The sequence below is a fragment of the Triturus cristatus genome, chromosome 8 (genome assembly GCF_964204655.1).
Source record: "Triturus cristatus chromosome 8, aTriCri1.1, whole genome shotgun sequence".
Lineage (NCBI taxonomy): Eukaryota > Metazoa > Chordata > Amphibia > Caudata > Salamandridae > Triturus > Triturus cristatus.
In genome coordinates, this window is record NC_140591.1 from 133,777,498 (window position 1) to 133,801,503 (window position 24,006).

A 24,006-nucleotide genomic window follows, 5' to 3' on the forward strand; every position below is an offset into this window, starting at 1 on the left:
TTATATGAGGATCGGGTGGGCACCTGTCTGATCAGAAATTCTCAAAAAGTTTTAATCAAGGAAATAGCTGCTTCTACGGCTTCATCAGACATCGATGACATTTGAGAATGACAGAAATTAACTACGGAACATGGACTATTTGTGCAGCAATTGAAAAATGTAACCGAGATTAATAAATTGCCAACACATTGCATTCTAGGGATACAGAACAAACATACAGATGTTGCAAAGTACTCACTTCGACATTCTATCCTCGCCGTCTGCACTTTCCTGTTTCCTCACCTTCTTTGAATATCTGAATTCATCTGTGCTAACTTTTGTCTTACTTGCCATGATCATTTTTTTTTTGGGGGGGGGGGGGGGGGGTTAGTTTTATATAGCGCAAACTCGACCCGAAGGTATCAGAGCGCTTTACATGAGCACCAGTTGCGTTACAGACAGACACATTTATTTTGTTAGGCAGGGGGGATTAGGTGATGTACCCACAATCCCAGGGTGTTGAGCGTCCCTGCTGGGTCTCAAACCCACTTTCCCAGCTTCGAGGTCGACCGCTCTAGCCGTTAGGCCACATTTTTGTATCCCTCATGTTTTAGAATTTTTTCGTGTCCCATTTGCCTCCTGGTGCCTGATTTCCGCCCTGCTCTGAGCCTGCCTGTTTTCATCTCCCACGCTCTTATGGTGACCTTATGGTGACCCTTTGTCTAATGTTCTCTTTCTGTTGTACAGTCTGTTTGATGTCTGTCTCTCCTCCTCCATGCTTGTCCTGTGACCCCATTTATCTGGTTTTGTCTTCTTTTCCCTCTGTGGTATTTTGATCTTTTTCCCTTCTCATCCACCTGCACAATAGTCCGTTCTCTGCCCCTTCCCCGCTTGTCTGACCTCCTCTCTTTGCTCTCCCCTTTCATTTTAGAGCCTTCCCGTCTTGTCTTACTTCCAGTCTCTACTAGTCTTTTGTACTGTCCTTCTTCACCCGCTACTTGTCTGATTGGATTTCCTTTCTTTTTTCTTGTCTGATTTAATTCGCAAACACTTTCCTCTTGTCGCATTTGACCTCCTCACGCTTTCCAAATGTTTGATGTGACCCCCCACCTCTTTCCTCTCCATTCATTTCACATCCTTCACATTTCTTCAGGTTTAATTTCAGTCCCACCACTTTACTCTTGTCTGGCATGATTCCCTTCCTCCTTTTGTATGATTTAACTCCATCTTCCACACTTTTCTTGAGACATCGTTTGGTTTCCTCACCTTTCCCCTTTTTGTCTTCTTTCCTTTTCCTTCCCTTGCCTTATTTGTTCCCTTCTCATCATTTCTAGATTTCACTCCCCTTATGTCTAATTTAATGTTTCCATTTCCAGAGGGTTCATTTTCCATATATATCACCATAACAACAAATTTACTTGATCCCCCTGCGCACATACCATACCTTATTCTCTTTCCCTGTATGTTTCATGTTCGGTCGCCATTTCCTGGCATCATCTTGCCTACTGCCCTGTTCTACCTCAGACGCTAGAGTCATCTAAATGTCCAACCCCAAATAGATGCAACCCACATCAGTCAAGGAATAATACAGCTGCAAGGAAGCAGCCAGGAGTCTTCTGAGAAGAGCAGGAGACCTACTGCAGAAACACCCATTGCTGTTAACAAAGACACAGGGCCCGATTCACAAAGGTAAACTGAGACGAAGGTCTAAGTTTATGACTTTCGTATTCACAAAGGGCATTTACGAGTAGTAAAGATAGACTATTGTCTCAGTTAAACTTAGGTGTAGGTCTTAAGTTTAACTGAGACTACTCGTAAATGACCTTTGTGACAGTGGTGTAACATAGGCCCCAGCAGCCCCCGTGGTGCAGGGGAACCTGAGCTCCAGGGGGCCCCTACAGCAGTGTACCCTGGCCCAAAAGCTCCTGACTGACTCTCAAGGGGGGTGTTCTCCATGTACTTTGCAGGGGACCCCCATAAGTTCCGTTATGGCTCTGCTTTGTGAATACAGAAAGTAGTAAAGTTAGACTTTCATCTCAGTTCACCTTTGTGAATCGGGCCAACAGTATTCAGCTACGACGCAAAGTACTGTTCTCTGGAGTATTTATGAGAACTAAGATGTTTTATGGAGGTTCATGTTTGTGAACAGTGCAATTTTACCTTATCTCTTCATATGTTTATAATCCCTTTGCCTCATCCACATATCTTTTATAATTTCTTTAGCAAGTCTCATCTTAGGAGCAAGTATCTTGTATCAACACAAATGTGCAGAGTGAACTGGGAGACCATTGGGTGGAAGTGGAATTGGAAACGCCAATATTTTCATAGTAGTGGCCATGAACTTATTGAAGGAAGTAAGACCATGGTGGAAAATAGTGCCTTAAACAAAGTTTTAAGCCTAAGAATTGTTAACGCATCATCTGACAGAGTCCTTGTGGTGAGTTCTGCTCTGGACACATTAAGGCAGAGGATCCCGTCAACCTCTCAATGTTCTATCACAGATCTAATATGGCTAGACATATCTATTTTGTGTAGGGACATCCATGTCGTTCCCAAAGGGATCGATCAATACCAGATTTCAAGAGTAACCATCGGCTACGCGAATGCATTCCATTTCAACTCATTGTATGTTTGTTTATTTTGTGCACCTATCCTGAACTCCTAGCATGCATGTTTCCCCTCCTGTACATACTCTGGACACACATCGTTTAGAGCAAAGGTATGAAATGTGGGTTCAGGAGGGCAAGCATATGGCATATTTTCAGGATAGCGGTGATAGGTAAATTTTTATTGCAATAAATGGAACGAAGGCCACTGGAATTCGGCAGCAGTGGTGGACCATATTAAGCAACAGGGAAGACCAAATTATGCAGCAAGAAACTGCTAATTATACAGCATTAAGTAACTGATTCTGTCATTTTGCCATTTTATCACACATTGGCGCAGTATGGATGTAAGTTCTATGCAAAGTACAAAAGCTGCTTACAGAGAAAAAGTATACACAATCACTCGATCTTCAAAAGAATATAATTCGACAAGCAAATAATGTTTCAGTTTTGCATGTGAGCCAATGAATGCCATTAAATCAACATTGTCCCTTCTAACTCCCACAGCACAATAGTTCATAGAAAACATACAGTCTTGGAATCAGCAGGAAAGAAGCCTGCCTGTGCACAATTGGTGCATTAAAATGAGTGTCTCCTTCAGTTTCTCTCTCACAGTCATGTGTTTGAACTGGTTGTCATATTTCAGTTCAGTTTAGTCTGTGTCCGCATTATGTGCCTCTAGAAGCCCTTCTTTCAGAACAGCTTTTTACATTACATATGTAGGGCCCGATTCACAGAAGTAACTTAGGACAAAATCCTAAACTTACTACCATTTTGGTATTTACAGAATTCACTTACTCATCTTGGTATTCACAGAAGTTAGGAGTCCTAACTTTAGGACTCCTAGATGCCTACTGTGAATACCGAAAGTCTTAAAGTTAGGATTTTTCTCAGTTTAGGAGAGAAAAATCCTAACTTTAAGACTTTCGGTATTCACAGAAGGCATTTAGGAGTCCTAAAGTTAGGAGTCCTAACTTTATTACTCCTAAACTGAGAAAAATCCTAACTTTAAGACTTTCGGTATTCACAGAAGTTAGAAGTCCTAACTTTAGGACTCCTAACTTCTGTGAATACCGAAATGAGTAAGTGCCTTCAGTGAATACCAAAATGAGTAAGTGCCTTCTGTGAATACCAAAATGGTAGTAAGTTTAGGATTTTGTCTTAAGTTACTTCTGTGAATCGGGCCCGTAGAGCTTGGGAGGGTTATTCAGATCTTGGCAAAGTAGAGCAACACCTTAAATCCACGATCCTCGCGCCCTCAGACTGGTGCTCCCCCTGCTGTATTTAAAGTCATGGAAGCAATGTGTTCACACTGGCGGAGTCTCCACTGACCACCCATCCACACAGGGTCAGCAGGTGAAAAGGATGCTCCCGTGTCCTATTCAAGGCAGGGCCACCATCATTAGTTTTTCCTGCCCGATGCTGCTATGATGGACACTGTGGTCATGGGAAGAGTGAATACACAAAGTCCCCCATGTGCAGGGAGAAAACTCCTTACGTATCTGGCCCACTGTTTCTTTTTCAGGAAACAAACACCACTTTCCAAACACCAAAACCTTTCCTTAGCCAGCGCGTCAAAAATGGTGCCACTCGGCAAAGCAACAGTGCCTTCAGCGGAGCCGATAGACTGGCCACTCAGGTGACTCAGATGAGTGCACAGATGTTCCCCCCTGCCTTGGCAGAGTTTTCTAAATAAGTTGTGTGGTCCCTGCCTGGGAAATGGAGGCCGCAGTCCCTGATTGGTTCAGCTTACCTGGTGGGCCGGCAGGCCATCCCCCCTATGCTAAAGGAGGCCATATGCGGCACTTTAAGGCCCTGTAAGATTCAAAACATTAGACCTTATACAGACAAGGGACATATTTGGGATTTTTCTGTTGTCTTAAGTGCTCTTTTGGAATAACTTCTGCTTTTAAGAAACACATTTTTGGTGTAACATACATTTGCACAACTAATGAAGTAAAACATGCTAATGACATATATTTAATACTTATTCCCACCTACTTTGAACAACATTTAAACAAGTCAGGATGCTATGTCCAACTGCTCACAAAACCAGTTCCTCAGTCCATCCAATGTGGATATTAATGCTGTCCTGGCAAACGTCTCGCCTCATGAGTATAAATGTAACACTCGAATATATGAAAGATTAGCAGTTGACCTTTGCAAAGCGTCTGCTACTGCACTGTATGTTGTGTAGTGTGTTTCTTTTAGTAACTTGTGATTTGAGATAGAAGCACATTTCCTGTTCAACTCTAAGTTATGTGGCATAGGGTGAAATATGTGGCAAGTGTGGCAAACCCACATTTATAGAGGAAAAACTAGCCTCACAATCACATTTTTCTTCTGCCCTGACAGGAATTCATATAAATTGTCATCCTGAAACTGACATGGGTGCAGCCCTCCTGGACCTCCCTGGTTCAGGGCATGGTAGCTCAGTATTAGGGTTCCAGGGAGGGAAGGCTCATTCAGTAAGGGATGAAAGTGCAATACTATGTTAGGATGGGATGTCCCATTGAAGAGCGCCTAATAGCTTAGATTCTCTGTGCTAGAAGGTTTCAGGAACCCTTTGGGAAATCACGTTTTCCAGTGACAGCCGGCATGGCTGGTTGGTAGCGGGTCGAGCGGGGGGAGGGGGTTTACGCATTTTTTTTTTAAATGATAAAAAAAAAAAAAAAACATACCTTTGCACCGGGTCCCTCGTCTCCACTCCTGCTCTTCTTCCTCTCGGACGGAAGCACAGTCAGGCCAAACTGACCAAGCACAATGCTTCAATGCAGCATTGTGATTGGTAGGCATCCAGGCTCCCCTAACCAATCACAATGCTGCACTGCAGCGTTGTGATTGGTTTTGAGCGTACTGGTTTGACGCGGGCCTGGGCATGTTCTTCATGCAGGCTGTAATGCAGCCTGCATGGAGAACAGGGAAAGTGCGCATGACTGGTTTAGGCGGCCCAAGAGGGCCAACCGAACAGTCATTGCTCACTTAGGAGTGGGCAAACCACTCCTCCCCTGCTCTGAGAGCAGCCCCCCACCCAGCAAAGCAGCACAAAGCATAAAATGATAATGACCTAAAGTTATTATCATTTTATGCTTCTTCGCACTGCTTACAAGCAGTGGGGCAACACTCCTCCTCCGTAGTGCAGGAGCCGCCACTGGCTGAGAAACGGGTTCTAATCAAGGCTGCCGAATGCAGGCGGCCTCTGCGAGCTCATTCCGCACACACAGGTTGTTTACAGCTCCATCTCTCTGTTATCCGAAAGGTCAGCCTCTCCTATTTGTATTTACAGAACAAGCTGCCACAGTCGGAAGCTCATTTGCATGCCGGGGAAGGCCCTGCTGCAGTTGACACTTCTGAGCTGCACAGTCCCTCGCCAAAGAGGAGGAAGTGGCTTGTGGCTTCCCCTCCTGTGCTACTTATGGCGACCTCTGTGACACCAAAAAGGGAGTATATAGGACCCTGCAGTAGCTGTTATTCCATTCACGCTATTTCATGTTGACTCCTTTTGTAAATCGTGATTCTCCTGCATGGTGAGACGTAAACGTTGAGCACCTGTTTTGTGACAACTTTATGATTATATGTACTTCCTCCTTGCAGTCCATTCTCCACGCAAAGCGGTAGATACCGCCCTCGGTGAAGTATGGCTCTTCAGGCACTGCTCTTTGGGTATTGTAACCACATTTATAGGGTTCTAAAGTCTCTCTTCATTGAGCCTTACAGCTCCAGTGCTTCCCCACTCACGGCTTCATCGCTCTCCTGTGTGCTGTCGTCTTCAGTTTTCATTCTTGCATATTAGAGTTTCTTTCTGTGGAGCGATAGGAGTTCATTTCTTTTGCTGGTAGAATCTCTCGTAGACATCTGCTTCTTCTCTTATTTGGGTATTATATGATCTCTTCAGCCCCCCAGGATCTCTTCTTTGGGCTATAAATCCTCATTTGATGCTCCTCTGCCTCTCTTTAGGACACTAGAGCTTCTTCAGGCAGGGCTCAATGACCTTTTGTATTTTATAGACTCTCTTCTGATACCCCCAATCTTCTTTTATTTGTGTCCTAAAGCCTCTCTTGTGGTCCTCTCTATATTCCTTTGTTGTAGGGATCTGCTTCCTATCTTCTGTGGGTGTTAGAGGCTTTCTTGGGCTCCCTTAGATCTCTTTTTTGCACTCTCTGTATTTAAATACTCTTCAGCCTTTGTTTTCTGGATATTAGAGCTTCTTCAAGGAGGACATAAAAACTTCTCTTCCACAGTTTTTATAGACTCTCTACTAATGCTTTTCATCTTCTCGTATTCAGGTTCTAAAGCCTCTCTTTTGGTCCTCTATATTCCTTTGTTGTAGGGATCTGCTTCCTCTCTTCTTTGGGTATTAGATGCTCTCTTCAGCTCCCTAGGATCTATTCTTCAGGCTCTACATCTTCCTTTGATGCTCCCCTGCCTCTCTTTAGGACACTGGAGCTTCTTCAGGCAGGGCTCAATGAATTACTTCATTGTATTATATATACTCTCTTCTGATACCAACCAACTTCTCTTATTCGGTTTTTGAAGCCTCTCTTGGGGTCCTCTCTAGATTCCTTTATTGTAGGGATCTGCTTCCTCTGTTCTTTGGGTTTTAGATGCTCTCTTGGGCTCCCTAGGATCTCTTCTTTGGGGTCTAAATCCAAATGTACATGCTCCTCTACCTCTCTTTAGGTCACTAGAGCTTCTTCAGACAGGACTCAATCACTTTCCTTCTTTGTATTTTAAAGACTATTTTCTGATTCTCCCCATCTTCTCTTATTTAGGTTCTAAAGCATCTCTTGTGGTCCACTCTATGGGGCATATTATCAAGCCAGGCGATAAACTTATCGCTGCTTTAGCGGCAGAAAACTGCCTCTAAAACGGCGATAATGGGCTTGATAATATGCTCTATGGAATTCCAATTGAAGCCCATGTTAGAAGTCCTGCACATCTTACCTGGGCTTCAATTGGAATTCCGTAGAGCATATTATCAAGCCCATTATCGCCGTTTTAGCGGCAGTTTTCTGCCGCTAAAGCGGCGATAATTTTATTATCGCCTGGCTTAATAATAATATCTCTTTGGCTCTCTCCTTTGGGCTCTAAATCCTCATGTGATGCTTCTCTGCCTCTCTTTAGGACACTAGAGCTTCTCAAGCAGGACTCACTGAGCTTCCTTCTTTGTATTTTATTGACTCTCTTCTGATACCCCCATATTCTCTTATTTGGTTTCTAAAGCCTCTCTTGTGGTCCTTTCTAGATTCCTTTGTTGTAGGGATCTGCTTCCTCTCTTCTTTGGGTTTTAGATGCGCTCTTGGGCTCCATAGGATCTCTTCTTTGCACTCTCAATACTAATTGAATACTCCCCAGCCTCTGTGTTTTTTGGACATTAGTGCTGCTTTATGCAGGACACCAAGACTTTTCTTCTACAGTTTCATAGACTCTCTTTTGATGCTCCCCATCTTCTCTTAGTACGTCTTGCAGCCTCTATTGTCGTCTTTTCTGTCTTCTTTTGTCTGTTTTTATACCTTCTCATGGAGAGATCTGCGACATCTTTGCTTTGAGTATTAGATCCTCTCTGCAGGCTCCCCATGATCTCTTTCTTGAACACGAAATACTTCTTTGCTCCTCTCTATCCGCTCTTCTTTGTACATTAGAGATTATTCATGCATGACTCAAAGCTTGACATCTTTGATTTTTGCTGCCTCTCTTGGAGAGATCTGTTGCCCCATCTTTGGGAATTAGATCCACCTTTGTAGGGCTCCATAGGACCATTTCTATGAACTTCATATGTAGCTTTGATATTGTTCCGCATCTTTGAACAATTTAAATGCTTGTGGTGTCCTCCAGGATGTGTTCTGTGGACTTTACAAACTTTCTTCAGATGCTTTTGAGCATCTCTTATTTCTTATCACAGATCATGGAGTTGAAGAACACCAATGGGGACCACCTGGACTTGGGGCATCATCAGTTAGGACTGTTTGTGGGGGGTGGGTGCTGGGATTTGTGGAGAGGTCGCTGAGATTTGGGTATGCCTGGAGCCCGCTAAACTGACGGCACTGTGTGGGGAGTCAGGCGGCTAGATTGAAGAGAATACTTACTGAGGGATATGATCAATTGTTTGTTGAGACCTTGCAGAGATGTATTATGCATGGCAAACTTTGGCTACTTCCTATAATGTGGGACACGTTGTGTTGGCATCGCCAGACCATTGAACACAATAACACTCAACAGACTCGTCTTTCCCATAGTGCATGCACAGACCAACAACATTAGGTGTATGCAAAGAAAACATAATCACATGCCACACTTACACATCACTCAGTGTGTTTCACTGGCACAAGGACAGCATGCACACATGCACCATTCCCACATACATGTGTGCACTTCTGTGTGTATTCATGGCATGCATATGCATGCCTTGTGACACATGTATACATGCTGTCTGTATGGCTGTGCACCACTTTGAGCTACAATGTTGTTAGCCTGTATCTGCATTATAGGAGACCGCACTTATTGGCTTTACCAAAGTTTTCACTTCAGATGTATTTAATAGATAATTAAATACAGAAAATAATACATACACAAGGGCTGTCTTCTGCAGTTCTCTTTCTACCCTCCCACTCGCTAGTAGCTGTCTCTGCCTGGCCTTCCAACCCTTGCCACAAGCTGCTCTCATATTCCCAATCACTGTCGCTAGCGGTCTCAGTCTACCACCCCTAGCACTAGCAGGCTCTCTCTACAGTCTCCTAGCACTAGGCGGCTCTCTCTACAGTCTCCTAGCACTAGTAGTCTCTGTGTACCGCCCCCTAGCACTAGCGGTCTCAGTCTACCATCCCCTAGCACTAGCGGTCTCAGTCTACCATCCCGTAGCACTAGCAGTCTCTGCCTACCGTCTTTAGCACTGGCTGCCTCTGTCTACCTTCTCCAAGCACTAGTGGTCTCTGTATACCAATCCCTAGTACTAGCCTTCTCCGTCTACCGCCCCCTCGCACTAGCGGTCGCATTCTACTGTCCTCTTGCACTAGATCTCTCCATCTACCGTCCCTTAGCACTAGTGGTCTCTATCCTGTCTCCTTACACTAGCTGTCTCTATCTTTTGTCTCCTACCACTAGCTGTCTCCGTCTACCGTCCCCTAGCACTAGTGGTCTCAGTCTACCATCCTCTAGCACTAGTGGTCTAAGTCTGCCATCCCCTAGCACTAGCGGTTGCAGTCTGGTATCCTCTAGCACTAGCAGTCTCTCTCTACCATCACCTAGCACTAGCGGTCTCTGCCTGCCGTCTTTAGCAGGCTGCCTCTGTTTACCTTCTCCAAGCACTAGCGGTCTCTATATACCGTCCCCTGGCACTAGTAGTCGCAGTCTGCTATCCCCTACCTCTAGCGGTCTCAGTCTACCAATCACTAGTGCTAGCTTTCTCCGTCTACCGTCCCCTTGCACTACCAGTCTCCATCTACCGTCCCCTAGTAGTAGCGGTCTCAGTCTGCCGCCCCATAGCACTAGCGGTCGCATTCTACTGTCCTCTAGCACTAGCTCTCTCCTTCTACCGTCCCTTAGCACTAGCGGTCTCTGTACTGTCTCCTAGCACTAGCTGTCTCTGTCTACTGTCTCCTACCACTAGCTGTCTCTGTCTACCGTCTCCTACCACTAGCTGTCTCTGTCTACCGTCTCCTAGCACTAGCTGTCTGCGTCTACCGTCTCCTAGCACTAGCGGTCTCTGTCTACTGTCTCCTACCACTAGCTGTCTCTGTCTACCATCTCCTACCACTAGCTGTCTCTGTCTACCGTCTCCTACCACTAGCTGTCTCTGTCTACCGTCTCCTACCACTAGCTGTCTCTGACTACCATCTCCTAGCACTGGCGGTCTGCGTCTACCGTCTCCTAGCACTAGCGGTCTCTGTACTGTCTCCTAGCACTAGCTGTCTCTGTCTACCGTCTCCTACCACTAGCTGTCTCTGTCTACCGTCTCCTAGCACTAGCTGTCTGCGTCTACCGTCTCCTACCACTAGCTGTCTCTGTCTACCGTCTCCTAGGACTAGCGGTCTCTGTCTACCGTCTCCTAGCACTAGCGGTCTCGGTCTACTGTCTCCTAGCACTGGCTGTCTCCTTCTACCCTTCTACTGTCATTAGCTCTATCTGACTGCAAATCCCGATCTCTATCACCTAGTGCTCTCTGCCTGCTTCATGCACAATTTGTCGACATCGCTGTATGTTTTAGTTAAGTTGTGAATGTCTCTCCAACACAGAAGTGCTGATTAATCATTGTATTCTGGTTCTATCTGTCTTCCCTCCTCGCCCAATCTTGGCTTTGTCTGTCTCACAGTATCTACAGACCACACACCGTCACTACACCACACACCACCACTGCAACACACACAAACCACACAACCACTGCCACAAACACACCTACAGACCAATGCACAACGTTTACAACAGAGAACCTGAAATTGTTCAGAACTATTGGCTTTAACAGCTCTTACTTTGTTTCTGGGTCTCTGATGCCAGGCTCTCCTGCCTGCTATGTCAAACTGCCTGGAGTGGTGCCTGGTTTCCCTTGCTCTATTGACACTTGATGTTATGTCACTGCATACACTTGAGTACAGTATGCCGATTCTTATGCACTCCTCTCTGCCCTCTCAATCAAACCTTCGATGCCGTGTACTGCTGTCCTTGGTGCTGAAACCTGCACCAGGCACACTCCCAACACCCTCACTAAACAACCAATCATCTTAGATGAAAAGTATTGAAGACGTCCACTTAACGTGGTGCCCTAAGCGCGTGCACTTTCTGAATGGATGTGCAGAGGGACAAACGCGTGAGAAGTTTGACAGGTTTGCTTCAGAACCACAAATAAGAATGTGCTTTGTACACTAAAGAGTGCATCTAATTTACATTTAAATGAGACGTGCATAACATGAGCAGAAACTACATTAGAGCGCACCTATCCATGTCGTTTTTTTTTCTTCAAAACCTGTGTAACAGACATGTTTAAAGGAAATATTAGGAAAGAAACATGAAATTAAATTAACCGATCAGTTAATAATTTTCTTAACTCTACCCATGTGTATAACAGACGTTGTGCGCTTTATGCAACTGCATGGTTAGAAGATAAGCAATTTACGTATGTATATATGTATGCATAGAACAACCCTAGCCTGCATAGGGCCAAGACAAATATACAGTCAATGTGCGGCTGGAGCGGGAGCTTTTTTCTATGAGTGAAAGTGGGCTGTTACTGCTTGATGTAGTGTTCTTTAAAGAGATGTGCCTCAGACTTGTTCCTATATTGGACCAGGATTGGGGTGGCCCTGATCGATACAGGGATGTTGTTCCAGATCCTAAGCGCATAAATGGAAAAGGCCTGTTGTCATCATTTTTTTGCACTTCTCACCTCCCTTCTGATGGTTTGCTGGCTGCAGGGATGCTGGGATCCGCTGTAGACAAGGATCTTGTCAACCAGACAGGCAGGGGCTTTTGGTGTGGTGGCTTTGTAGATGCTAGAGCTAGTTTCAAATATGGTGATGGCTGGCAAGGGTGGGACAGATGTGGGCATATTTCTTGAGGCCCTTGCTGAGGCCTGTTGTGGCATATAGGATGCCCTTAAAGGGGACAGTGAGGGGAGCGGCGTCTGGGAGGTGTTGCACCAAGGTATGAGGGCTTGAATGACAATTCCGAAGTTGCATTCTGTCAGGTATGGTTTCACTTCTTTAGTAGCGAGGGCTGATACCAGGCTGGCTTATATTTCTTGGGGTCTGTTCTTTGAGGGTGAGGTCAGTATCCAGGGTAAATATGAGTGACTTTACATGGGGTGAAATTGGGGGATCGAATCTCGAGTATTTTTTAGTTTTACAACTTTTACCTTTTTCTTTGTGTTTTGGCAACAGAGGGTGCAAAAACAAGAAACTTTAAAAATCTGTACTAACTGTGCATGATCAAAGAGTCGTACGCAACTGATGGAGAGAAAAGGGTACCCTGACTAAGAAATCGCAGCGATTCTAAGCTCGTTGAAGAAGCACTGAATAAACGCTGCCTTACATGTCATATAAGGGGAAGATTCAGAGGAGAGTTAGACTCCTCCAATTTTTCCGCTTTTTGATTTGAAACCTGGCATGGCTACCCTAATCTTTCAAATGAGTGAGCCAAGTAGAATGAGCATTAATAGATATTAATGGCACGTTATATTATAGAGTCCAGAGAGCATTCAGTATTGTAATGCTCTTAGCAGAAACTTCCATTTAAAAAATACTATGCATTTTTAAATTCCTAAAAAATCTAAAAACAATCTCTTATTTGAACATAAAACAAAGACGTTTAAGTACAATCTCATTAAAGCGTTTTTTCTGTAAGCAAGGACAACGCCCTCCTTCAGTTGATGCCAGGAGGCCCCCCCATATCCCAAATCTTGCACGCCATTAAACCTCAAGTGTCAATCCCAGTTCTGAAATTGAATTTTTGCACCCATCTGTTGTCTAAATATGAAATAGTCCCAGGAATTTAAAGTACATTCAATGTAGCAAACTCCCACCAGCCTGACAACGTGAGCGCATGCCCAAAGCTATGTTCAGTAAGAGGCGAGGGCTCTGTGGGTGAAGACATGAGATGTGGGGGCGCATGTACTCTGTTCACCCCTGCTGTCCCTCACGTACTCTTTGTGTGTCCAAAGCCACGGTGGGTGGTGTTGGCATCAGTCGTGCCCATAACAGATGAAACGCTAAATTTGGTGGCGGGGTAGCAACCATTCGGCCTGGTTGTGTGCCAAACTCTAGGGGATATGGTCCTTTAAGGGCAGCTGGTGGCAGTGGTGGGCAGGGATGTCCTTAAGGGGAAGTGAGGCTGGTGCCTTGAGGTGCCCCCAGTAGGGGGCAGCAAAAAGAACTGTATCAGTTGGGTGTGAGTGAGAAACAGATTGTGGTCTCTTTTGAGATTCCTTACATCCCTTTTCTTTCATTTCTATGGTGTAAGTTACTGCTTCCTCATGAGGAGGCATTCACTCCCATAAAAGAATGAGACGTTATTAGGTCTCGCCTGAGCCAGCGCATGCGCTGTCTCAAGTGAGACATTTAGTAAGCGGGTTTTGGAAGTGCTACCCAGAGGCAGCCGGCCACCAGCTTGCTGTTACGCGCACAAGTGTGCGCAGCCGCCAGCTTTCAGCGCCTGAGGCACCATCTGGACCCTGAATTACTTTCACTTTTGCCACTCGTGTGTTTTGCGCGTGCACCCCTGCTTTCACTTTTGCCGTCTTGTTCTTTCTCGCTCCTCGATTGCACTTTTCTCATTTTCTGTCCCCTCCCTTTTGCCCTCGCTAAAATCTCCTTCTCTGGCCTCTCTTGTCTGTCTGTCACTCCCTCTCTTCTCTCCCCATCTTTTCTGCCTCACAATTCCTCTCCTTTTTCATCTCTCCCGTGTCACCACTCTCCTCCCCCACTTGCTGTTGGTTTTACAAGTCTGGCCTTACCACTTACCACAGCTGGGGGGAAAGGATCTTGTATGTCTGTAAACACCATCCTGTTAGTTGTAGAAAGGCTGTCAATTGTCACATCAGAAACTGGCTTGTGAACTTTTGGTCGAATTCAGGTGCTGTGAGCAATGCCAGGTCTAAGTTACAAAGGGCAGAATTCAATCTGATGTCTAGGAGGCATAGCCTGAGAGGAAAAAAACCATGACAGTAAGCGTAATTTAATTTATTTTTCTCTTTGTTTTTCTTTTGAAGCGCTAAGATGCCTGAGGTCACAGAACCACTTAGCTGCACTGTACAGACAATTTTCTCTGTAAAAATCTTTTTTAATGTATATTGAAACAGTACTTTTCATTTATAATGTTTCTGCAAGTTCGCTCTTTTTTTCAGGAAAGTGTCAAAAGACTTGTTTTTTTTTAATTTACCCCAGAAAATATGACTGAGGTTTACGAGCTCTTTTAAGAGCTTATGAAGCCAGATTGTATAGCTTTCTTTTGATATCTTAGGTTTAAAGAATCCGCACAAGATAAAGGCAGCTGAAATCTGAGATGAAGAGATAACACGCATTACTAACGACGGCCATTCATCTACAATAACAGACCACACCCGCCATTTCCTCAATGCCATTTTGCAATTCTGATTGTTGTGGCTGTCCAAATAAACAAGCATTGGCATGGCCAATAGTCTCGCTTTTGGGACCTTATAAGTATTTACTTTTGCAGCTCAATATCCTTGGTGCAACAACATCAACTGTTGATTGACTAAACACTTATAAGGTACAAGGTTTAGCCATGCAACAGCTGATGTTGTTGCACCAAGGATAATGTGCTGCAAAACTAAATACTTATAAGGTCCCAAAAGCGAGAGCTATTGGCTATGCCAATGCTTGTTTTGTTAGGAAGCAGCTAACTCAGCAAAAAAGATCTGCTGAGAAAAATCCCTTATACACCCATTTCTATATATTAAAGGTCTCTCGCACAGTAAATTATTTACAGGAAAATTCTTCAGCAAAAATAGTTTTCTGAAGTATTGTAAAGGCGACACAGCATTGCAACTTTGATGAAGTCCGTAAACTTCATAAAACTTAGTAAGCTTGTTAGACTCTGTATTTGACTGGAGTTATTACCATATGTAATGATACTACGACAATGGTGGGAAGGTTTAATTATGAAGAAAGAGCTATGGGTGAATGGAGGAAATAAGTAAAAAGCTGCCGTAAAAAGGAAAGCAAGGTAGGAAAGGGACGAGACAAGGGAGCTAGAATGAGCCAGCAGGAGTGGGAGAAACAATCTCAGCGCAAGAGAGCATAAAAGGAATAAATAAAGAAAGCTAGAATCAGAGGTGGCACATTTTGAAAAGGGGAAAAGGAAAGGCAGAATGTAGGAAAGAGTAAATAGTTACTAATGTAGAGATAGTGAAAGACAATGGAGTAAACAGAGGAGAGTAAGAAGGAAGAGAAATAAGAAACTAAGGTGGGGATGGAAACTATAGAGGGGGATTATTGAAGAGAGGAGAGAGGTGTTGAAGAAGGAGGAAGGTGGAAGCAATGGGAGGGGAGAATAGGCACTGAGGGGCAATTCCGATGTCATCGTTGGTTTCAATTCCGCCCGGCTGATTATGATACAGCCGGTCGGAATAGAAGCCAAGCGGTCATTCTTGCTGGCTTCCAACAGGCTCAAGGAGCCCCTCGGCCATTCAGAACCAGTCTGTAATCCATATGGACGGCAGTTTACGCCATACGGATTACGATGCACGTTTTACAGTAGGGTTTCCATGCCGGCCTTTCTGACTTGGAAACCCTGTCGGAAAGCGTGTTTGTGGGCCCCTGGCGGGTACCCCCTTTCCCTTGTGGCCTCCGGTTGGGGGTAGAGGGGGCACTGAGGGGCCCCCCTGTTAATCCCCTCCCCTTGAGGCACCTTGAGGTGCCTGCCACAGGGTGCAGAGATTAACGCAATCTCCCATTTCTCTATGGGAGCTTGTGTTATAGCCGGTTTATGGCCCTATCACAAGCTCCTATAGAGAAATGGGAGAATGCGGTCGCATCATAATTAGGTCGGTCAGTACCGTTTCCCCTATGGTGTCGGTCTGAGGAAACTATGACCCACATCCTAATAGGCCCTGAGAGATTGAGGGAGAGTTGGAAAGGGCGGGGAACATGTGAGAGGACAAAGAGAAAGGCAGAAAGAGGACTTATTACTAGAAGTGATAGTCGTAAAGGAGAGGTGGAGGGATGGAGAGAGGGTGGAGATGGCGGAATGAACCGCAGATAGGGAGGGAAAGGATAAATGCAGACAGAGGACGCATTAAAGTAATGGGAGGGGAGCAGAGACAGAGCAGAGAGGTGTGTTAATGGGGAGGAGAGCGGGAAGAAGTGATGGAAAGAGCCAGGCAGAGCTGAAAGCGGGGAGAGGCCTCTCTAAACCCTGCCGACGCTGCTCAGACACCCCAGCGCGCTGCAGTCCTTTGTGCGGCAGTAAATTGCCTCTTCCTCGGGAGGGCTTTTGGCAGCCGAGGCACACGCAGCAGAGGGGACAAATGACTGCCATTTTCCTGACGCTGCTCTGCCCCGACAGCTGTCCGCGGGAAGGCCCCACTGCGTTTATTACCTCTTGCGCGCCCACAAGCCTGGTTTTAGAAAGGGCCCGGACCATCCCCTTCTGCCTGCCTTCCCTCCCCCGCCAGCCCCCGTCCCTCCCCACCTCAAGGGCCTCCCAACAGGGGTCCCCTGCTGGCCGGAAGCTTTCAGTGGCCTCTTTTCAGACACCTGCCGGGGTCTCAGACGTTTCAAAGGGAGGAAGAGGGTCGGCTGCAGAGAACAGGGGGCGTTTAAACTTTAAAGACACGTCGGCATTCTTGCTCCCAATTTTATCCTCGCCCTGGTGGGGGGATGGGGGAGGGGCTCAGCCCCCCAAGCACTTCCAAGTCCCCTCCGGTGCAGTCAGAAGAAGGCGATTTAAAGGGGCCATCCAATGACTCACGACCCAGGCAGACATACGGGAACTAAGCGACAACCGGGGCTCATGGCGGCTGCTGAGGAACGAAGCTAGTTATCTAGAAACCCTCATAAACCTTCAAAAACAAAAACACTCTGAAGGCGCATATCAGGGGGCATGTGAGAGGGGTGACTGTTAATTATTTACAATTCATTTCAGAGTGATTCATGATTTGGATATAATATTGGCAAACAAACAATAAAGAGAGAAAGAGGACTATTATTGTTAGACAGAAACATACATCCCAGGCTATTTCTTTGCATTCCGTCAATTTATAATGGGATAAGCAGGGATGCATGTTACAGAATGAACAGCAAAAATGCTGTCCTCTATAAGCAACTCATGCATGGAATCTGAAAACATGAGATTCCTGCCTGATGATTGAGGCCCTAAGGGATGTGCTCACTATCACACGGTGTGTCATGTGACTGAGCTGAGATTTTACTTCTTGAAACCTAGGGACAGATTTACAAGCCCCTTGCGCCACTTTTGTGTCACTTTTCCCGTGTTAAAAGTGACGCAAAAGTGGCGCAAGGAGCTTGTAAATCTGCCCCCTAGAGTCCAACTCAGCTGGTTTACATGAGGGTCCTCGAAGGACCATCTTCATGAGTCGGCCAATAAATAATTATCATGAAAACTTCCCAAGCACATCCATCCTGCGAACTCCCTATAAAGCTCGAAATGTTGGTCCCCTGCCGGATCTCTCATGCAATTCTCCTTTGCCTAGCCTCTCCCCTCCCCCCCACCGTCACCAGGAAGAGTTGAAATCCAGAGAGTCCCTTAATGAGACCTTCCTAGTGAGTGGACCATGATACTATCCAATGGATGCCCCAAGTGAGCACTTTGCATGAGCTTACACCACATGGGACTCTTACGGGCGCTCCGCGTGGGGAGTTCCTACGGACCATCATTATGTGAAGCATTCAGAGACCCTCATCCTGAACAGTTGCTGTGGACATCACTGACAGGGAGTTGCCGAGGGTCCTCTCGCGAGACTTTATCATCCCTCATTAGTTGGACTGACTAAAGTCCGAACCATGTAGCACTACCACGGACCCTCACGCAGTCGGCTAGGGTTATTCGCTCCAGCGCTCATTATAAATAATTCCTCAATTTGTAAACTGAAGCCATGCTTTTCTATTTCATGTCGCACAGCGTACAGGATAGAATGGTCCTTTCAACACTAGTATTGTATCTTTTGTTTTGTACTTAACGCTACGCTGCGGAGTGTGGTTGCGTATCTTTGGTTGCATGCGTATGTACACAAGCCGTGCCTGCTTCGACTGTATTTACTAAGCATGATTCTGAGTAAGAAATAAATAGGGCCAAACACGGTTTTCATTTTTCACAACTACCTCTTTCCAAAATGCTAAAAGGTTTATACAGTGAAGGGTTCTGTAGCTTTACCATATAATCAATAACCACCATCTAATACCCACATCCTCGTCTTGCGTGAGCGTATTTGAACAACAACAAAGTTATTTTAAAAGAGGGCAGAAACTAGGAGGCGTTGCACACTTTAAAACAATTTTCACAGACTTACGACATTGAGAGCACTTTAAATATATATGACTAACTCATGGCAGGGTAAATAGTGATTTGGTGGCCTCTTATATCTATACAACGTCAGCAGCACAGATAAGCACTGTTTGCATCTATAGATTCAACCGGCGACACACGAACGTGACACTGCTCCCCAGCACATCTACCACATTCTAAGCATTAGATTCATCAATAGAACTCTGACCAGGGGATGGTACCAGGATATTGTAAACAAATATTGTCTGGTAGAAATATTGGGTCATAAATGTTAACATGGATATCACCCTTCTGGAGAGAACAATAGAAAATCAACACTCAATGGAACTATATTTTTGTAAACAATAAATAAGACACAAACTGATATTTTTGCTAATGAAATTCTGACATACAACCCTTCACTGATAGGTGATATGGAAACAACGTGTATGTGCGCTGTGACTGTAAAGAGGCTTAGCTCAGCTTCTGGCAATGAATTCCCTGGGAGATGTTGACTGTTTGTAAGGCAATCAAAATGCATCTTGTTGGTGTTATGCAAATGTCTGATTTATAGTATTGTATGTTTATCTTTTTTCCTCGTTACTAAATTTTTCTCAAATTGCAAGTCTCATACATTTCTACTGTTTTCTATGAATAAATTATCTACTGGCGGTTGCCAGTAGATAGTTATAGTTACAACCTATTTTCCATAGGAAATCTCAAAATTCTATTTTGAATAACTTTGGCGCCGGTTGACGAATCCTCGCAAAATTTTCAAAACAAATGGGGCGATCCGTTCAGCTCCTACCCTGAAAGTCTCGGGGTGATTCGTCAAGCAGGGGCCGAGAAAAAGGGGGGGTCCCAAAACGCGTTTTCCCCATGCATTTTTCCATAGGACCTTTAGTCGCAGCTACAGCCCGAACGGCTGAACAGAATTACGTGAAATTTGGCAGAGAGGTAGCCATAAGGTCAAGGAAGTGCCTTTTGAAGGTCTCGTGTAAATCTGTTCAGTATTTCCTGAGAAAATAGCATTTAAAACCATATCAATATCTATACGCGCGCACCGTGCGCGCACTGTGCGCGCACCCTTACGTGCGCGAGCGGAATTCTGATTGGTTGTTAGATGTCGGTAAACATTCGAATCGGTCGAAACCAGGACGTGTCGGCCGCCATTTTGTCTCTCGCAGTCTGAGGGGGTGAAAAACAAAGGTGGAGAACGTGAAAAGGGGGCAGGGTGGACAGTTCCTGACCCCCTAGCCTTTGTCAGGGGGTCCCAGAAGGACCCCCAAGGGCAAAAAAAAGATTTATTTTTTTTTCGAAAAATCGCAGAGTGCGCGCACCCTGCGCGCACGAGGAAGAAACGGAAAAAATTCCGCGAAGTTCGCGAGTGCGCGCACGGTGCGCGCACGGTGCGCGCAAGCTGAAAATTCCATTAAAAAAAAATTACATTCATAAATTAGCATTTAAAAAACCTTTGAAATTCACTGAAAAAACCATAGGTTTCACACACGTTATAGTTACGAATTAGCATTTAAAAAACCTTGCAAATTTACTTAAAAAACCATAGGTTTCACACATGTTATAGTTACCTGGACATTTCACTCGTAAAAAACCAATGAAATTCCCCTGTTATAGTTAGTGCAGGCAACAATAACTCACGCGACCGCAATCCTCTGCTGATGACGTCAGATATTACATCACTGATGACATATGTGTCTTTCTGAAAAATAAATATTTGTAATATATGTATAGCTAAAGATTAATGGAAGAAGACATGGGTAAATAAGTGTCTAAATACAGTGATGTAATATCTGACGTCATCAGAAGAGGATTGCGGTCGCGTGAGTTATAGTTGCTTGCACTAACTATAACGGGGGAATTTCATTGGTTTTTTACGAGTGAAATGTCCAGGTAACTATAACATGTGTGAAACCTATGTTTTTTTTAAGTGAATATATATATATATATATATATACACACACACGCACAGGAAGATGAATAAAACAGCGGGGACCAAAAATGGCGTACAACAAAGCTTCAAAATGTATTACCACCTCATGTTGATATATATTTATATACACACATTGTGCTGAGACATGTCTAAGTTATATGGTTTGAAGTGCATAAAATAACTGATTTGTAATTGAGTACAGCAAAACAATCAAATGTTTTAATGTTTTGTGATGTAACGCAGATTTAAACGTCACAATCCACAAGTTCATATGCGACAGCTGTGATGCCTGGTGATTTCGTTTTAACGTATATTTGGTTATTACACTGTGTCTTATGCAGGTAGAGAATTTGAAGGGGAGGAGGAATACCTGGACATCCTCGGCATCACAAGGGAGCAGTCTGGCAAGTACGAGTGCAAAGCTGCCAACGAGGTGGCCTCCGATGACGTGAAGCAAGTCCGGGTCACTGTGAACTGTAAGTAAAAAGGCAGAAGGAATCTCCTTTGAGTAGAAAGGAATGGGGGAAATCTGGAATATCTGTAGGGTTGTTGCCAGAGATTGCCATTGTGTGCATCCAAACCACACACTCCTTGTGGTGTCTTCCTACCTCTCCAACACTCTCTGTTTCCAAGACGTGTGCCCTTTTAGATGCCTCCACCCTATCAATTCTCATAGATTCTCCAACATGCACCCCCACTTCACAATGGGTGATAGCCAAAGGCTATTTTAGCAAATCTTGGTCTTTCTTATTGCACAATCAATTTCAAAGCAGAAAAATAGGGAAATTCCTTCCAAATGCATTTCTTAAGAAAGTGCATTCATTCAGAAAGCTGGGAAGACCCAATCATTTCAAATTGAATTCAAGTGTAGTTTTACTCCCTGGCTAGTTGCCTGAAGGGAAGGGACATGCACATTTTATGGCCCACTGTGATGCAAAAAGGAGATTTGGGCAGTGGTTGTTGCTATCCTAAGATAATAGGATCACTGAGTCAAACTACTTCTCCCTTCTGGTGATGAGATAGATCACATCTGCCACCCTTAATATTGCCCATACTATCAAAAGAAAAGGTTCATGTTTGAAGTCTGGTTGGGTTGGGTTGGTGTTTGGAGCCTGGTTGGGGTGGCGTTTGGAGTCTGGTTGAGTGATGTTAAGGCTCTGATCAGGGTTGATGTTTGAAGTTTGGTTGGGTTGATGTTTGAAGTCTGGCTGGTGTGATGGTTGGAATCAGGTGGGTTAATGTTTGAAGTCTGGTTGAGTTGGAGTTTGACGTCTGGTTGGGTTGAGTGTGAAGTCTGATTGGGTTGTGTTTGAAGTCTGGTTGGGTTGTGTTTGAAGTCTGGTTGGGTTGATATTAAGGCTCTGGTTGGGGTTGAAGGTTGAAGTTTGGTTTGGTTGATGTTTGGGCTCTGGTCGGGTTGATGTTTGAAGTCTGGCTGGTGTGATGGTTGAAATCAGGTGGGTTAATGTTTGAAGTCTGATTGGATTCATGTTTGAAGTCTGGTTGAGTTGGAGTTTGAAGTCTGGTTGGGTTGTGTTTGAAGTCTGGTTGGGTTGTGTTTAAAGTCTGGTTGGGTTGATATTAAGGCTCTGGTTGGGGTTAAAGGTTGAAGTTTGGTTTGGTTGATGTTTGGGCTCTGGTCGGGTTGTTGTTTGAAGTCTGGCTGGTGTGATGGTTGGAATCAGGTGGGTTAATGTTTGAAGTCTGGTTGGATTCATGTTTGAAGTCTGGTTGAGTTGGAGTTTGAAGTCTGGTTGGGTTGTGTTTGAAGTCTGGTTGGGTTGATATTAAGGCTCTGGTTGGGGTTGAAGGTTGAAGTTTGGTTTGGTTGATATTTGGGCTCTGGTCGGGTTGATGTTTGAAGTCTGGCTGGTGTGATGGTTGGAATCAGGTGGGTTAATGTTTGGACTCCGGTTGTGTTGATGCTTGGAGTTTGATCTATGATTGGAGTCATATGAAGGGCCAAGGGTCAGCCTGATGACAGAAAGAGGCAAAATGATAATTTGAGTGATGGACTCTGTTGACCCAATGAAAAGTTGCCAGAGGACTTGAGGGACAGTAGGAACCTGGGGACAAACGTTCAGTAGGTCCTAATAGACTGAAGACAACATATTCAGAGGCTAAGGTGCTGCAGAAGGCAGACACCTCCTATTACCTCGTACCTTAAAAACTCAACTGCTCGCAACCATGTCAGTCGGTGGTTAGCGGCTGGCCCACTAACTGCCGTGATAAACATTGAAACATCTTTGAATGGTATTCTCTGAAAAAGTGTGTTTGCGCCCTCTCTGCACCCTCATTTCCAAGTGAAGAAGGGGAAGAGGGCAGAGCATTTCTCTTTCCCAGATAAGTTCTTGGCCTTTGCTTAGCTTCTGAGCCTATCAGGGTGGCCATAGTCCTTTAAACCCTAACAGTTTTTCAAAGAGAGTTATTTGCAAGAGAGAAGTTAACTGTGATAGACATGGATGTTACTCTGGAGAGAGACTTTGTTTCCAACATGTTGATCTGACTATTGTCGTGGTGCTATGATTGTAGTAATTGTACTTGTATTGTTAACAGAGTGTTATTATGGTGGTGTTAAATCATTATTTTTCGTAGCCTTGTTTTTGCGATTATATCTATGCTTTTTCCCATGTATTTGCTACGATTGCTTTGAATTGTGATTACAAATGATGCTGTTGTCTTTCAGTAATGCACTATGAAATTACATTCCTGAGTAACAGGCTTTGATCTGGGTGTGTTATTTAAATTAATCAAGTACTCCTCTGGGCACTCAATATTTGGAGCCATGACTGTGGAGCCGGTGAATTAGAAACCGTGCATGAAATACAAGTAGACCTCTCACTCACTCGCCCTTCAAACAAAAGAGCAGTGCAGAACAGCGTTGTGTGTCGACCTAAGGGAATTAGGAAGGTGATCGGTAGTTTCTCATTCAAAAACGAAACTATCATTGCCACAATCCTGTTGTTTTGCGCTCCTTCAGAAGAGACAACAAGCATTTACAATGCAATGGTCTCGGCAATATTATAGGTAGAGCTATTGGTATTGCTCATTATTTTTTAATCATTTTTGTATCCCTAAATAAATGGCATTGTCATTTCTATTGGCATTAGCTTTTTTTTGCATATGTGATACCTATTGCATTAGCAGAGAGAGAGTGAGGTAGTGAGATAGAGAGAGAGAGTGAGGTATTGAAATAGAGACTGAGGTAGTGAGAGAGAGTGAGGTAGATAGTGAGTGAGGTAGTGAGTTAGAGAGTGAGGTAGATAGAGAGTGAGGTAGATAGAGAGTGAGGTAGTGAGATAGAGAGAGTGAGGTAGTGAAAGAGTGAGGTAGTGAGGGAGAGGGATGTTGTGAGGTAGTGATATATAAGCATATAGTGATGTTGTGATGTAGTGAGATAGAGAGAGAGGTAGTGAAAGAGAGAGTGAAAGTGAGTTAGTGAGATAGAAAGAGTGAGGTAGTGAGATAGAGAGTGATTGAGGTAGTGAGTGAGAGAGAGTGAAGTTGTGAGGTTGTGAG

At 44.6% G+C, this 24,006-nt stretch overlaps 1 protein-coding gene across 2 annotated transcripts in view; it reads left to right on the top strand.

The window, feature by feature from the left end:
• Positions 1-24,006, top strand: part of LSAMP (limbic system associated membrane protein) — a 1,027,936-nt gene that overhangs the window by 849,666 nt on the left and 154,264 nt on the right. For both annotated transcript variants that reach the window (XM_085621152.1, XM_085621151.1), the window contains exon 4: positions 20,829-20,963. In XM_085621152.1, the coding sequence (XP_085477278.1) occupies positions 20,829-20,963 (135 nt within the window). The remainder of the gene's footprint in view (positions 1-20,828; positions 20,964-24,006) is intronic.